Source organism: Spermophilus citellus (genome assembly GCF_964194105.1).
Source record: "Spermophilus citellus genome assembly, chromosome: 14".
In the NCBI taxonomy this organism is placed as follows: domain Eukaryota; kingdom Metazoa; phylum Chordata; class Mammalia; order Rodentia; family Sciuridae; genus Spermophilus; species Spermophilus citellus.
Window position 1 is genome coordinate 96,919,760 of NC_138194.1, and position 16,847 is coordinate 96,936,606.

The window sequence follows — 16,847 nt, forward strand, 5'->3', positions numbered from 1 at the left end:
CATGGACAGCCCAAGCAGTTCCCGAAACCCGAGTTCCTGGCACTAACGGCTCCTAGGAGACCTGGCTCTTAGGAGATCAGGCGGCATGTGGAAGGAGGAAAATTGAATCTACTCCCTCCTGAGAAGAGCTCAGGCCTCAGAATCGGACCCAAATGGCTGCCCAGGCGCTGGGTCACGTTTGATCTTGAGCATGTGGTCGGGCCAAAGCCTGTTTCCTCCCTGGGAGAATGGACCTAAGGAGGACCATGGCATGGGATCAAGACGATCCCAAGCTTCAAGTGCCCGGTGTGGGGCCTGGTCAGAAGACGGGCCCCTTCCCCTCCAGGAGCCATTGCTGCTGGCCCCTGCTCCGGGCCCAGCGTACCTGCCTGGGGAGGCAGAGGCGGCAACCACAGGGCCCACCTGACCCCGTGCCCCAGGGCAGGCCCACTTTACAGTTCCTGGAGCAACGGCTGTGGCCCTTGGGAGCTGGCCAGAGCTGTGGTGGGGGTGGACTGAACATGTGTGCAGTCCTTGCAGCAGGGGACCCCGAGTGTCCAGGGCCTCTGGGGAGTGGACCTTGGAGGTCCACTCAGGAGTCCCCAGCAGGATGGTGACGCCTGTGGCTTTGTGGAAGAGGTTGGAGGTGGAGCCCAGTCAGAGCTGGCCTGGCCAGGGGAGGCAGGAGGAGTGGGGGGCAGGTGCGTGCCCGGGGGTTGGAGGTCAGGCCTGGCCCCAGCCAGTGCGCGGTGGGGACTCACTGGGAGATGGTGCCTGTGGTCGTGGCGCTGACCACCCATTGCAGGTCGGTGATCTTGAAGGGCACGAGGACCATGCTGACATTCTCCCCAAGCTCCCGGAAGCTCTCGGGGTACACCAGGTGGTGAGTGGTCTTGCTGCCTACGTCGGCCTCAAACCCCGTCGTGGGGGCCTTATTCATCCTGGGAGAGGAAGGGAGGGAGAGTGCTGTGTGGCTTGGGTGTCAGTGTCCTGGAGCCTCAGGGCGCAGGTCACATGGTTTAGATGTGCTGTGACTTCGGGTGTGTCCCCTCTTCCCCGGGCCTCAACTTCCTCCCGTGTGCAGATTAAAACAGGGTGAAAGGCTTTTGACTTGTCCTTCTGATCTCAAGGGAGCCACCACCCATGGTTGACGGCCTCTCATATGTAACACCCAGAGGTCTCCATGGTCCTTTATCATGGCCCCTGAGACCTGGGGTCGGACAGGTTGTCCAAGCCATGGAGCTACCCAGTGGCAGCCTTGACCTCAGGTCTGTTTGACCCCGCATCTGACTCTGCCTCCACCACAGATGTTCCCACTGGACACCAGGTACGCTGAGAGCCAGGTCAGGGGTCTGGGGACATCATGTCCAGGCACAGAAACAGGGGCTTTGGAGGAAGTGGCTGGGGAGTGCCAGCCCACCCCGGCTTGTGCCCTGCCCTGGGGCCCTGGTGAGCAATGCAGCCAGGGTCACAGGAAACCCAGGGTAGACTTGGGCCTCTGTGGGGATGTCTGTAACTTGGGACAAGGAAATAGGTTTAGAAGCCTACGGTTTGTCACAGCAAACGGGGTAGGAATTTGAAAGACAGTGTCTTCAGACCCCGGTCCTCTCTCCAGGTCTCCCACGCCAAGCTCCCAGGAACCCCGGGTTCTTCTCTGCACCCACAGAGGCCCTCCTGGCCCACTCAGCCTGCAGAGCTGGGGGACACAGGGCAGTGGGCCCTGGGTGCACCCCGGGGCTCCAGGATTGGAACCTTGGCCTTCTGGCCTGAGCCCCGCCGGGGCCCTGTGTGCAGCCAGGAGGCTGGGGCTGGGGGTCCGGCTCTCACCTCAGCACAAAGTCGTGGCTGTCTATCTCAGGCCCGTAGGAGGACTCCTTCAGGTTGCCCGAGTTGCCCACGACCGCACAGCGCCGGCAGCCCACCAACCGCTTCTCCAGCAGGGGGTCCACGTTCCCAGGCACCACACTGAACAGCTCCTTGATGGTGTCGTTCAGGCTGTTGGGCTTCTTCTCCCGCTGCAGCTTCTGTGGAGGAGGAGGGGACGGTGGGCCTGGTGCTGCTGCTGGCCCGGCAGACTCTGTGCCCCGGCCACCTGCCCGCCAGCGGCCAGCTTGCCTCGGCTGGCACCTCCTGCTACCCCACCTATAGGCTCTGGAGGTGACAGCAGTTCAGACACGGCTGCCCACCAAGGAGCCCAAGGCTGCTCAGGGGACAGAAAGGAGAACACCCTCATTCACTGCCAATGTCCACAGACGCCTCCTGTGTGCGGCGGCCTGTGCTGACAGCCAAGGCAGGACACTGGCTGCAGGGGAGGGCCCAGGGAGGCTGGGGTGCTGCACCCCTCATGGTCCCACAGCCCCTCACCCTGGCCCCCCACCCTCTGGAGCGCCTCCATCTCCCTAGGGTCCCAGCAGAACCTCTGGGGTTGGTCACACTCCTGCCTGCTCCTAATGGCTCCCAATTCTGGACGCCAGGTCCCTGGGGCTCCAGGCCCTTGGTCACACCTTAACAGAGCAGCAGGGGTGGGCTAGCCGGGCCTGGGACACACGGAGTGCCCACCCCGCCTCTGCTGCCCTCATGCTCCCACCCTCCGCAGCCCCAGGACTATTGCACCTTCCCATCCTGACCAAAGGGCGGCCACTCGTTGGAGGCACAAGGCCCTCCCTCGTGTTGACAGCACATGGCTTGCAACTTCTGAGACCAGCTCAAAGGCCCCTTGCCCCAGGACTCCTTCCTGGTCCCTTATGTAGTACTCCCTGGATGCAGTACTTTTGGTGCTAAAGCCAGGACAAGTAGGTCACCCTCTTGGTCCCTAAGGCACTGCCCAGGTCTGAACGGTGTTTCCAGTGGCACTTGGGTCCTGGAGCCCTCGAGATACGGTGTGAGCTGCGTGGCACCTGGCCCACGAAGACACAGGTGAGGAAGGTGCTCTCAGCGAAAGGTCAGGTGACTTGTGCCACATGCAAACCAGGAACTGAAGCTGGGCTTTCAAAAATCCACCCTAAGTTTCTCCCAAACACAGCCCAGGCCTCCAGCCTTGCGACCTTGACCTTCAGAAAGCCCAGCCCCTATGGGTGGGGTGGGGGAGATGCTGCGCTGTGGGGTGATTCCATCAGCTACTACCCTGCCCCAGGGACGGGGGTGGCTGGGAGAGGAAGAGGAGGCCAGATGAAGCCCTCATCCTCCAGAACTGTGAGTCTAAACAGACCGTTTTTTTCTTTTTATAAAGTGGTCTCTCTCAGGTATTTCATTACAGTAATGAAAAATGGACTGATAAAACAGGCCACAGGGAAACTGAAGGCCACATTACCTGTAGCACGCGTCACCCCCTCTAGCACCCTTATAATCTTCAAAAAGGAAGATCACAAAGGATGTGGGGAGAATGGAACCCTTGTGCACTGCTGGCGGGACTGTAAACTGGGGCCGTCACTGTGGAAGACAGTGACTCCTGACTGGGGAACACAGAGCTGCCCCCTCACCCGGCCATGCCGTTCCCAGCTGCCCAGCCCAAGGAGTGGACACAGTCCTGAGCCAGTATGGGCCAGTATTGGGAGACCTACGCCCATAGCAGCGCCGTTCACCATAGTCAAGAGGACGACGGACCCACAGGTCCAGACGTGGAGGAGCAGATAAGCCCAGTGTGGCCTGAAAATGAGACAGAACATCATCCGCTGACCCAGGAAGGGGATCCGCTCTAGGCTGCCACGCTGGGCCTCAGAACGTCACAGTGAACCCGCCTGACGGGCAGGACAGGAGTCCCGTGGAGGGGCATTTCCTGGAGAGTCAAACTCACCAAGGTAAGAAGCCAAGGGCGGGTCCAGGGGCTGGTGGGGCGGGGGCAGCTGGCTTTGTGGTGCCGACTTTGGGTGGGGGTGGGCAGTGTGAGCCATAGGACCCTCTGAGCGTGACGGTGCTGGTGAACTGTCCCTTGACAGGTGTCAACGTGATGGACGCGCGCTCGGCGTGCGTTACCACCACAGCAACCCCATGTCCAGGGTGGACCCCGGCTCTGATAAGATCCCTGGGGCCGCCTCACCTTCCCAACGTGCAGACAACCTCCCGGGGACCCTGCCTGTCTGACAAGCTGAGTGGCACCACTGCTCCTGGTGTCTAGGGACCACCCTGTGCCCCGGGTAGAGGACGCCAGGCAGGCCCGGGTGGGAATCTCAGTGGAGACCATCAGGGAGGATTCTGTGCCCCCCGCTCGAGACCAGGTGCTGGGAGCAGCGAGCGGCCTCACCATGTGCCCTTACCAGGGAGCAGGCACTGCATGTGCCCGTGTCCCCAGCAACGACGTTCCCTGGGCACCTACTGTACCGCACACGGGATTTGCAGGGGCAGCTGGGGCTGAGGGCTTGGGGTCAGCTGTGCACCTGGCAGGAAGCACAGCCCATGCCTGCCTGGCGCCAGGGCAGGGCAGCGAGCGCTCCCATGGGACCATGCCAGCCGCAGTAGGAAGCGTGGACCACGGGGTGGAAGTGAAACTGTCCCGCAGACACAGTGGAGACCGGACAGCACCCCAGGCACCCGCCCAGTGTGTGCACGGCCACACATGCTACCCTCTCTCTGTCAGAACCAAGACTGGCCAGAGCTAGAGATGGGGGGGACCTCAGGCCAGGTGATGGGCAGGGAGCCCAGCAGGAATGACCGCAGGTGCCCACAGTGCCGTGCCCTGATCACCTGCCCGTCTCCTGCAGCCACGTGTGGCCCACTCTGCAGGGACCCTGGTCTGTCCAGCTCTGCACTGGGAGGCAGAAGCAGAGCCTTCGTCGGGGAAGCGGCTCGGAGGTCGGCTGGCGAGAGCATGAGGACAGACCCAGGAAGAACTTGGAGGAAACCCAAGCATCAGCATCCGGGATCTCACACACGTGGCACACAAGGGGCGGGTCACTCAGCATATGTCACTGATGTCACTGGGGGGACAGTCTGGCTTCTCTGTCCCCACAAGGCTATTGATACGAACACAGGAGGGAGGTTGAGAAGTTCACAACCCTGTCCCTCAACATCCTGGCCTGTTTCCAGGTACGTGTCCAGTCCTGGACGGGCCATGCTCATCCCACAGCGCCATCCAGAGAGGCACCTGTCTCCCTGCAGGTGAGTCCCAGGCCTCCCAGCCCCGCCCTGCGCTGGGCCTGTAGCTGCTGTCCCATCTGCAGGCAAGGTGGCCGGTGGCCCTGTCAGTCCAACACCAGTGGAGCCAAGGTCAAGGCTGAGCCCCTGCCCTGTCCCTTCTGTGGCTGAGCACACCACCTCCTTCTCCAGACAGGGAGGTCCCCACTGGTCCTGCTCTTTGTCACATCCCCAGAGCCCACTCAGGACCTGGCGCTCAGCACAGGTTACCAGGCCAGGTCGAGCTGGGCTCCAGATCCACCCCGCACTGGACCCCCAAGGCTCACAGGCGTCCCCACTCCTGTCAAGGAGGCCACGTGCTCTTCCCACGCAGGGTTCCTCACAGAAAACTCCACGAGGGCAGCCCTGCCTCTGCAGCCCAGCGCACCCCAGGCCCTGCCCTCAGCAGGGCACGTGAGGGGTCCTGAGCGCCCCAGACACAGGTGGCCACTGGCTCGTGATGCCCCTCCGTTCCCGCACGCTGTCTCACTCCTCCAGCCCGACGCACAACCTGACCCCTCTGCCCGCAGGGGCCTCGCTGCAGAAGTCCTGGGGGCAGCCTCTGAGGGCCCCGTGGCCAGCTGCTCCTCCTCGGCCTCTCCCTGCCCACCTCCTGCTCCACACCCCTCACCCAGGCTGGGGACTGTGTTTGCACTTCTCCCTGCACAATGTCTCCTATTCCATCTGCACAGACTGGTGCCTGCACACAGAAGTGCTCAGCAGTCTGACACAGAGGCAGATTTCTCATTTCCCTTCCACCCACTTTGCATTTATCAACCAGAATGGCCTTTCAGATGAAGAGGTCAGGCTCGGCCGGGTGGGGTCCCACAGTGGCTTCCTGCTGGGCTTCCTTCACACGGGGTCTTCCTCTTCCTTGGACCTGCTCTCCTAGCACCCCAGCCCCCGACCTCCTCCACCCCTCTAACACACCAGCCACCCCCAGGACTCTTGCACATGCTATCCCCAGGACCTGCAGCATGTTCTCTGGAACTTTTCATGCCTGGTATCTTTTTTTGCATTTGGATCTCAGCCTCAGAGATGACCCTGACCACCCCATTTACAGTATTACATCATTAATGTCACTGAGGGGGGGGATATTCTGGCTTTCTCTGTCCTTTGTGAATGGCAGTAGAAGCCCCACAAGGCTACTGATCCGAACACAGGAGGGGAGGTTGAGAAGTTCAGACACCCCGTCCCTTAACTTCCTGGCCAGTTTCTAAGTACGTGTCCAGTCCTGGATGGGTCCTGCTCACCCCCAGAGCACCACCCCGAGGAGGCACCTGTCTCCCTGCAGGTGAGTCCCAGGCTCCACACTTGTCACGATGACACATCTCAGGTGACCTTCCTGAGAGCACTTCCTGCCAAGGCTACTTTGCTGGCTCATGGGTTCTGCATCCATGGGATCCACCAACCGCGGACACAAAAGAGCTGAAAACATCACATCTGCACCAAACAATGTGCATTCAGGGGGCATTCAGGTGGCATTCAGGTGGTGTTGGGGACTATAAGTCATCTAGAGATGGTCAAAGCTCATGGAGGATGTGAGCAGGTTATAGGCAAATGCCCTGGAGCATCAGGGGCTCACCCCCAGATATGGAGGAACCCCTGTAGTAGGTTTGCTTCTGATCTCTACCTTCCCCTGGCAGCGACCTTGCATTCTGACTGCACCACCTGCCATGGTGAACCGCTGGTACCCAAATGGGCCCAGGGGCCAGTCCCCAGAGCCTGAGAATGTGGCCTGGAAGGAGGGCCCTGCAGGAAGCCGTGAGGGACCTCTAGAGATCAGCCTGGACACTGGGTGAGCCCTGGCTCCAAGGACAGGTGCCCTCATGGGAGGAGAGGGATGGACACAGGGAAGCCTGGCCCTGCAGGTGGAGGCGGTACAGCTGCCAGTCAAGGGACAGCGTGCACCCCAGACTCCCCCACAGCGCCACGGAGGAACCGGCCTGAGGACATCGCGACCTCAGACTCTGGCCTCCAGCCCTGAGCAGCAGGCGTAGGTGGTCCCAAGCCTCGCGGTCCTCGGCAGCCCCCGGAGACGAGGGCCGTGGACTTGCTCTGATGCACGCGTGACAGGTGCTGGCAGGGCTGGCATGTGGCCCTGGAGCCCCCGCCCCGCCCCGTGCCCACTGCAGGACTCACCAGCCACCACTGGTAGGTGTCCTCGTCCAGGAGCGCGTTGTGGGCGTTGAGCAGCGGCGGCAGCGTCTGGTTGAAGCGCTGGTCGAACCAGGCTGACAGCCCCTGCTGGCTGACGCAGTGGGCGCAGGTGCAGGGCCGGGGCCTGAGCAGCTTCCTGAGGTTCTCGGAGAGCTCCAGGACCATCTGCTTGGGGAACCAGGCGGCGGGCACCGTGGTGTGCGAGTAGTTGAGGAAGAAGGAGGTGAGGAAGACGAGGAGCACCAGGAAGGTGAGCACCTTGAGGGTCCTCCTCCGCACGGCCACCATCTTCACTGTCGGCGGGGGGGCCCCTGTGACGGGCGGGAGGAACCCACCAAACTGAGCAGGAGCACAGAGAAGGTCCTGGAGGCGCCGGTGCGATCAGAGGGAGGCTGGGGTCCCCAGGAAGGCCTCACGGGCTGTGAGCGCCAGCTGCACCCCCACGGAGAGGCGGCCGCCCCTGTGCCCTGGACACGCCTGGGCAGTGCCCAGAGCCCATTCCTGGGGCCTGGCTCTCAGCCTGCAATCTGTCTTTTAGGAAATAATGTGGCCTGTTTCTTCTACGATCCCAAATGAGCTGATAATGTCTCTTGATGAAGTTTTAATTAAATGTAACAACAGTGATTTCCTCTCCCACTCGGAGGGGCTCAGGGGCAGTTAATCTTTGCGACAGCCCCGGGACCCTCGGGGGTGAGGACCTGGAAGGATGGGGCTCGGCCCTGGATGCAGGGCGCCCCCCTGACTACCCTCCTCCGGAACGCGTGGTTTTTGGTGATCCTTAATGAGAGTCGTGTCGCTCCATGCTGTCACCAGGGATGTGGCAGTTGGACAGCTGTCTTGATGACCACACAGAGGTTGTCCGTCATCTGCATAGAAAAAGAGGAAGAAAGAAAGATGACATCCTGCCACCTCGCTCTCCTGCATAGCCCCGGATGGATTCTGGGGTCTCCCCTCTGTGCATGGCCAACCTGGGGGACTGCGGGGACTGGTTTGCCCTCCTGAGACCCAGGGTAGGTGTCTGTGCAATGGGAAGTTCCTGTCTGTCTGCAGGCTACCAAGGCCGGGGGCGGGGGACCCCTCCACGCACGCCTCGCCCAGCCTGAAGCTGGGACGAGGAAGCATTCAGCACAAGCCTGCGGGGAGAGTCGGAGGCTCAGGGTGCACATTGCACCCAGGATCCCAAACACTTTATCTGACCACCTGTCCTGAACTGCAGCAGCAGAAGCCGCAAGAATCACAAGAAAAATGTCACACTTAGCGCAGGGTCCCCACCTCTATCACCACAGCTGGGCTTCCCACGGCCACTGTCAAGCTCTGTTTAAGCAAGGTGTGGCCGTGGGAAAGTCACTCAGCCTTCCTGGCCCTCGGTTTCCTCCTCTGTGAAGTGGGACCACCTCCCACCCACTTCATGGCTGTGAAGAGAAGATGAAGGAGGCTCGCGGAGCTTGTCTCTCAGCCTCTGCTGGGCTCAGCGCTGCTTTGTCCATAGGAGAGTGTGTGAACGTCCTCGGTCCCTTCAGGGCCACTGTGGGGCTATCTCCAGATAGTCCTCAGAGCCCACCCCGCCAGATACCAGTTTCCCTGTGTGTCTTGGAAGAAACAGACTCAGGGATGGTAAATGACACTCCCAGGGTCACAAGGTCACAGAGAGAGGAGGACGCTGGATCTAAGCCCCAATCCATAACCCCCCGTCCATTCTTGGTGGTCTCTCTGGACCACAGCAAGAGGGGGGCAGTGACTTCTGGGGCCCCTACTGGGGCCCTCTCATGGGTCGTGGCTTGGAAAGTCCCCATTCAAATGCCTCAGTGCTGCAGCAAGTTCGTCACTGAGATGTGGAGGTCGGTGTCACACTGGCAGCCACAGTAGCTTGCGGTAGGAGAGGGGAGAGCTGAACAAGGCCCAGACAAGTAGTGGGAGAGGCCAGACCCAGCCATACCTGCAGCCAGCCCCACACCTTGACTTTCCAGTGAGCTGAGAGAACAAATCCCCACCTTCATGGAAAGCTGATTCTTTGTAACTTGAAGCAAAATGACTGACCCTCGGTGACAGGTGCTCCTGCCCAGGCCATCCTACTGTCCAGAAAGCCCAGCCCACTGTGCCTGGCTGGCTGCACCTACAGGGCTCAGCTCTCTGCCTGCACCGTCCACTCTCCTCCCTAGGCAGGGAGCTCGGGAAGGACAGAAGCTCGGCCTCAGCACTGTGGTCCTGTCACCTGGCACATACCCTGTGCTCAGTGGAGTTCCAGAAGGAATGTGGAAAGGAAGGCCAACACATGGTCTGGCAGAGAAGCTCAGAGCAAGAGACAGAAGGTCTGATTCTCCCCAGGCGGTACCACTATGCACTGTGTGACCCTGGACAGTGACCTAACCTCTCTGAACCATTCATTCAACTGCAAAACAGGGCTGATAACTGGTTCTGCTCAAGTCCCGCCCTTCCATCCACCAAGGTCCGCCCATTGATCCAGTTCATTCCCTACAAATATGCTGGTCCTCATGCCATTCCAGGCCCTGGCTAGACGGTCAGGATGCATGATTCAGGCTCCCAAGGCAGCAACAGGCCCAGGGCCTTCAGGAGCAGGAGCATCAGGGTGGCAGGCTGCACGCGAGTGGGTCGGGCTGTGGAGGCCAGTGGAGACCGGGTCGTCTCTGAGGGACAAGGACCCTTGTGTGGGTTGGAGCACAGGGGTGACGTGGTGCCACACACCTGCCTTCATAATGAGCTGGCCTTGAGACGTCCTCACGGACCCCAGTGCGTTGGTCACACAGGTCCTCCGTGGAGATGAGGCCCCGGGGCCCTGGCTGGGCTGGGAGACTCCAGCTCTCTGGGTTGGTGCTGGGTGGGGTGACCCTAGCCAGGGAGCAGAGGGGCGCGACCCCATCCCTGATGCAGAGTGGCCGTCAGCCCCTGGCCCCGCGGGAATCCTGGAGAGGCGTGGGGTGGGTGCGCCTGACCGGGTCACCGGCACAGTGGGACTCAGGAGTCGGGGCTCCACCAGGGGGGCCTCTGGAGAGGATCAGCACCCCGTCCCCGCCCCGCAGCAGGGAGCTGGGGACAATTAGCTGGGACAAAGAGGACAGCTGGGAACTCGTGGACCGTGAGTGAAGAACAGCCCCTGTGGACGGCGGGCAGCGCTCCTCACGCCCTGGGCACCACCGCAGCTGCAGACAAGCCCCGGGGAAGGGGGCAGGCACAGCCAGGACAGGCTCTGCCTCAGGGTGCCCACGGTGGTGGCGGTCACTCCGCCCCTGGGCTCTCTTCTCTTGCCACTTCTTGGGTTATTTCTGGTCTTCCCCCACTTGTTGGAAGGCACCCCTCTATAGGACCCCTGCACAGTCTGCTGGGATCACACCTCAGTCCTTCCCGAGTCACATCTCTCTCCCTTCTAGCACGTCCGTCTGATCTCTGTTGATGACCTCCAGCTCTCTGAAGCCCCCTCCGTCTTGTCTGTCTTTTAGCAAGTGTCGATCGCAGCGTCTTCAAGGCCCACCTCGCTGCCCTGGGGTGGCTGCCTACAGTGGGGCTGTTCCTACCACCTGGCCTCTCGCCACCCTCTCTGGACGCCTGGTCCTGCGCGAGGCTGGCCTGGCTGCCGTGGACATCAGGGGTGACGCATGGGAGGCTGGGGAGGGCGGTCAGCTGACGGCGGAGGGACCCAGGGACCGTGCTCCCGTGGGGTTGGGCCTGTCCTCCTGGGCACCTGGCGTGGTTCTGGTCACCGTTCCCGAGGGCACAGGCTTCTGAAGCCTAGACCTTCCTCACAGCCCTTCTCTCAGATCTCTGTCCCCTGTGCCGTGACATGGCCCCACCCCAGGGTGGCTTGTCAGTGTCCCCGCTGCTCCTTCCTGCTTGGTTTTCTTAAACTCTGAACCCAGGTAACTCGGACACTGAGGACGCCTGACAGGAAGAACAGGGGTGCAGCTGTGAATTCCTCTGTGTGGTCCCCTCGCTCCAGGCTCTTGGTCCCCTGGAACGTGGCTGTCCTGAACCCACACACGTGCTCATCTCCCTACCCGTCCGTTTTAGCTTCTCAGCTTCTATGGTCTAACGCAGCTTCTGCCATAGACCTGGAAAGCACGGTGTCCACCCCTGCTCCTTGTGTTCCTGGAACTGGAGGGGTGTCCAAATGTGTTAGGCGCCTGGAAAATGCAGAGGAGACTGTGGGGGCGGAGGGCCCTCAGGTGCCCAGTGTATCTCCTTGCACCAGCCACGAGCAGACGGGGGGAAGCCCAGCAGGTCAACAGGCTGCAAAGTGAGAGCTCAGCGCAGCCTCTGAGCCACCACCTCCCTGTTCCCAAGCCCAGCTCTGGCAGCCTTCACTGGGTATCAGAGCCCCCCCCCACACACACACCAGCTACCCCTCGCCCATGTGACTTCCCGGTCCCTTCTGGGTTCCAGCTGCTGTGAGCCTTCTGGTCACTAAAAACCAGATCTTCCTGTGTCCTGACCCGGGGGGGTGCTGGCCGGCTGGCTTCCCATGGTGGCACAGGGTGCGCAGAGTAAGTCTGGCCAGTGGAAGGAAGAACAACGTTTCCAATCTGCTCTCCAGCCCCAGCCTTGTCGCTGGACAGTTGGAATCCATCAACTGTGTTTGCGTGAAGAATTTGCCAATGGATCTCAGCCAACAATTGTTGGAATAAAAATGTCACATTCAGACCCAAATTTAATTCCCAACCCTCCTCATTCCTGGCTGTGTGCCAGGAATAGGCCAGGCACTTCACCTCTCTGATCCTTGGTTCCTGAGTCTACACAATGGAGCTCATGATGCTCACCAGGGCCTCCTGTAGGATGCAGTGATTCGCACAGTGAGCAGCTCAGCTCTGTGCACAGAGTAGGTGTGCGACGCAGATCAATTCTGTGCTTACTTTGGCCTGTCCTACTGCCAGAGTTACGTAAAAGATGGAGGGAAACCAGGCACCAGCCAGTACGCACCAGGCTGCAACCAACAGGTTGCCTCTGACCCACAGAATTCCTTGCTGCCCTTGCTCAGGGCTCTGGACCCTGGCGCTTCATTGCTTTCTGCTTCAGTGGTCAGGACCTCTGAGGAGCTGCCAGGAGGGGGTCATAATGCACTGGAGGGGCCCAGGTTTCCAGACCCTGAGTGCTCAGCAGCAGACATGCCTCAGGACAGGATGCAGTGGCTGAGGAACAGTGTGTGGGGGCTGCAGGGACAGACCCGCCTGAGTCGGCAGTTCTCTCTGGCCCCTGAGTTCAGCTCCCAGTCACTCTGGTTTTCCACTCCTGGATCGCTGGGATCCTCTTTCCACAGGCTCAGGAATGCTGGTGTGCCACCCTCTGGAGCCTCTGGGAGTTACAGTACCCAGCACCGGCCAGCCCCTCTCAACTCCAGCTGCCAGTGTCCCACGGGGCATGTTCCGGGCATTGTTCTTCAGTCTGCAGATTCACTGTCCCCATTTGAGGCCACAGCAGCCCTGGGTGCAAATGCCGTATCAGCTACTTCCTGGCAAAGGGACCCGGGGTACAATAATCTACACACTGTGCCCAGCCAGCTCTTTAAGACAGGCAATCACATCGGTTTGAAGCATGCATAGATGCCCAGCATGGAGCGTGTGCTGGCACGTGGAGGCACCGCACCCCCACCTCCCAGATGAGGAAGCAGAGGCTCGGGGTGAGTCCCTGCACCAGGAGAGGCAGAGAGGGCCTGGCCCCTGTCTTCCTACCAAGCACCGTGTCCTCCAGACGTGGATCGATGGCTGTCTCTGCCCCGCTCTTCTCTTTCCTCCCCTCCTTTCCCATCCACTGCACATCTGCTCGTTGCTAAGCCTGGGTTTCCAGGAAGAAGGTGCTGGCTCTGGAAACAGAGTGTACCCTGCACAGAGTCCCTCGTGCCTCTGAGCTGTTATAGGGAGTGTCTGATTTCTGCTCTATTTCCCTATTCGGAGAATCGGCCTGAGGAGCAGCCGCGACCCAGTGAGTCAGAGCTGCAGGCTGCGCCTGCCTGGAAGCCTCACTGGGTGGATGCAGCCCAGCCCTGGCCCGGGCCTCCCACCACTTGTCCCTCCCCTAGGCTCAGGGGTCCTTCTGGCCACATGTTGCCGTCACTGGATGATCAGACCTTCTCCCTGCTCATGTCTGTGGCTCTGCAGGCTCCCTGGCTGTCACACAGGGGGACCTCTGTGATGGAGATGTGCAGAACCTTCAAGGAGACCTCGAGGAACTTGCAGTTATGATCCAAGGCCAGGGTCGGGGCTGACGCGGGGCCAGTTCACAGCACAAATTCTGATTTGGAGATGAAATTGCTTGTGCCTTGACCCTGTCTGTGCCCAGAGCTCTTAGGGTGTCCTGCTTCTTGCAGGCCCCCAGTGCAGGTCACTGTCTGCTGAGGGGGCCTTTGTCCCTACTTCCTCCTCCATGCTGCCCCGGAGCTGCAGGGCTGGAAGCCGGGCCGCAGTTTCCTGCCGGCAGGGTTCTCGATGCCACAGTTGGCCAAGGATGGCTGGGTGGGCAGCAGAGGGACCTTCCTCCTGCCTGCACGGGTTGGGGGGCTGCTGGGCAGCTGTAGCTGCCTACAGACCTAGGTACTGGCCTCCAGACCCATCTGCCTCCATCTCCAGGATGCAGGACCGTCTTGGTCTGTGTTGGCTTCCTGAAGCCTGCTGGCCTCAAAGCCCCAGGCTGCAGCACTGGGCCCAAGCATCTGCAGGTCTTCCGACAAAGGTGCAGCGGGGACCACTTGGAGTTTTGCCTCAGATTCCTCGTCTAGAATGTGGGGCTAGACTAGTCCCTGCCTCACGTGTTTTTGCAGAGAGGGAAATGAGTTGATGCAGCTCAAACATTCAAAATGGCGCCCTGAGCCCCAGCAAGGAAGTGCAGAGGAGGGACGCACCATCCCCGCTCCTTGGTGGCAGCGTCAGAGTGCACAGCATGTGCTGTCCAGCTTGGAGCAGGTGGCAGTCAGCATGAACCCACCTAATCCCCACCCACCCTGAAGGAGGCAGCTGCACTCCCCTGGCTGAGCTGCATCTGCACACCCTCGCCCCTGCCATCAGACCCAGCTTCTCCAGAAAACCAGAGACATCTGTCACTGCGAGGGAGGCCCGAGAGGTGGCCTTGATCTCCATGACAAGGAGAGGGCCCTCCCCAGGGCATCGGCCAGGAACCACTTCAGGACTTCAGGTAGCCAATTCTCCTCTGCAAAATGGGACCCTGATCCCAGCCCTGGCTCACCCTGGGCTCACAGAAAGAACAATTTATCAGGTACTCGGTCAGCCCTGATGGTCACTTCACAAGACCCCTCTGCTATAACCAAGATACTTAGAATCAGGAATATTTAATAGACATCAGAATCAGCGCTGTCCATCTATGGATGGTGAAAAGCACCACAACAACTCCCGACCCCCAGGAAAGGAGGGATAGTACTGGGGCCATCGGGAATCGCTTAAGGACCTTCTATGCGATAGTGGTCATTGCTGTTGCCTATGACACCGGAGCTGTCACAGCCAGCAGGGCACAAGTATTCCTGGTGACACTGGTACAGACAAGCCTCACCACTGCCAGCATCCAATGACGGGCAGGGCATGACCTTGGTAAGAGCGGCACTAGTTGAGCCCATGACCTTGACATCGGTATTTCACGTGTGCTCGTCCTAAGAAGAAGCCACACTGTTTTTCTGGCAGCCACCTCTTATGTCTCATGTTCACCAAGGGTCTAGATGGCATCGAGAGGCCACCTCGGTGACCATCCACACCCCCTTTGGCTTGGCAAGGCCTCATTGACAGTCACAGGATCATGGGAGCACACAATATGGCACTTCTGAGAAGGGATCCCTGTCATCAGAAAGCGTGTGACTATACTGATATAGCCAGTGTCACCTGCCCTGGGATCACCGTTGCTAGAGGAATTCAGTACTGCGAGTGAGGAGCATGTGTGCGAGCACTGGATGTGGAGAAGACATGCTCGTGAGCGCGACCCGGGACGCCACCCCCATGTCCAACACGTTGCCTGGCCGTGGCCACCGCTGCCTTCCTCCTTTGCAGATTCCTCTCTTGCTTCCGTCGCTTCCTTCACCACTCACTGGGCACCTGCTGCCAAGCAGTTGCTCCGTCCAGTGCTGGGCAGCTGATGGGCCAGGGTAAGGAGAGTGACCTCCAGCCTCACCCTCCTGCAACTCAGCCTCCCAGGGTTCACACAACACTCTGCAGTGGGTGGCTGGATGGATCATCTCAGCTGGGCCACCGTGCCTGGCTGTGAGGCCCAGCCAGCCTGGGGGCTGGCGGGAAGGTATTTAACAGATGTGGTCAACATCCACAGGTAAGAAAGGAGGGTCTCTCAGTCCAGTGGGTGGGCTCCATCCACTGAGCAAGACCAGCCCCCAGACTGAGGTGCAAGGCAGGTCCTGCCCGGTACATTCCTGATTGACAGCCCCAGGACTGCCTGAGCCGACTCCTTAAATGAGGCGCTGCACAGGCGTCCATGCTGTGGGCTCTGCCCCTCTGGAGACCCCCGATACAGCAGACTGCCCTGCCATGAAGCAGAAGCGTGGATGGGCCAGCAGTTGTCCTGAGCACCTGGCGGTGGCAAGGGCCAAGCAGGGTGGGCAGGTCACTGGGTGCAGAGGACAGAAGCCCCCTGGGCGTGGCAGCAGCAAAGGACCATCAGGAGAGCAGGTGAGTCCAAGAAGCTCAGGAAAGGTCAGGGGCCACGCCCAGCGGAGGAAGGATGGCAGGTGGGGCTGAGGGCACAGGCTGCGGTCACTACCCTGAGGGTGTGAGCCACATCCTGGAAGCCAGAAGCAGTCCCAGGGGGTTCTGACCAGGTGTGGGGTCACAGCTGGTGGCAACTCAGGCAAAGTCAGGTGTGACAGAACGGCCCCGCCCACAGGGTCATCCTGTGCCCTGGCACTGCCTGCCAGGGAGGGCTGCCACGTGTGTGTGTGCTCAGGCAGCCGTGACCGCCCAGGCTTGGGCAGCGAGCTGGGTGTCTGCTCTCCTCTACACGTAGTCCCCCCCTCCTCTGCCCAGGTGACTCAGGGGCTGAGCCCATCAGGGGCTCCTGTGATCCCAGGCACGATGCTGGCCCTCGCCAGAGAGGACGTGGCCAGGAGCATGGAGGGAGGGCACTGGACTGCACTGGGCGGGCTGGTCACTGCCTGGAACCCGCTCTGTGGGGCAGTCAAGGGCTGATGGCCTCTTGCTTCTGTAAAACGTCCTCCATAAATGGGCTCTGTCGGGGGAAGCAGTGAGTCTCTGTCCTCTCTGTCCTTGAGCTCAGGGCTGGAGACACCCCCACTCTTTCCATCCCAGGGACCACACCACCCCTGCTTCCTTGACCACAATGAAACTTTGTAAGTGACCCTTCCACTAAAGTGCCCTCCTCGGCCACCTAGAGTCCCCCATCACCATCCCGCCAGCACAGATGGCCCCACGGTCCTGTTTGTTGTACACTCCAGGGGACACTGAGGTGTCATCTCTACAGACAGCGCCCCTCCGGTGGCCTGATTCGCCCTCCACATGGAAGAACCAGGCTGCTCTCCACGCAGCCCCCGGCATCCTCCAGACACCTGCCAGAGAGCTGACTCCCCTCCGCCTCAGGTACCCTCTTTCTAGAATCCTCTCCAACCCCATTCAACTGCTGCCAGGGCT

The 16,847-nt window shown here is 60.6% G+C and overlaps 1 protein-coding gene across 5 annotated transcripts in view; it reads right to left on the reverse strand.

The window, feature by feature from the left end:
• ST3GAL1 (ST3 beta-galactoside alpha-2,3-sialyltransferase 1) overlaps positions 1-16,847 on the reverse strand; it is a 71,059-nt gene that overhangs the window by 4,594 nt on the left and 49,618 nt on the right. For all 5 annotated transcript variants that reach the window (XM_081266734.1, XM_081266735.1, XM_081266738.1 and 2 more), the window contains exons 3-5: positions 7,231-8,114; positions 1,807-2,003; positions 741-920 (exon numbers count right to left, since the gene is read on the reverse strand). In XM_081266734.1, the coding sequence (XP_081122860.1) occupies positions 741-920; positions 1,807-2,003; positions 7,231-7,536 (683 nt within the window). In that variant the 5' untranslated portion in view covers positions 7,537-8,114. The remainder of the gene's footprint in view (positions 1-740; positions 921-1,806; positions 2,004-7,230; positions 8,115-16,847) is intronic.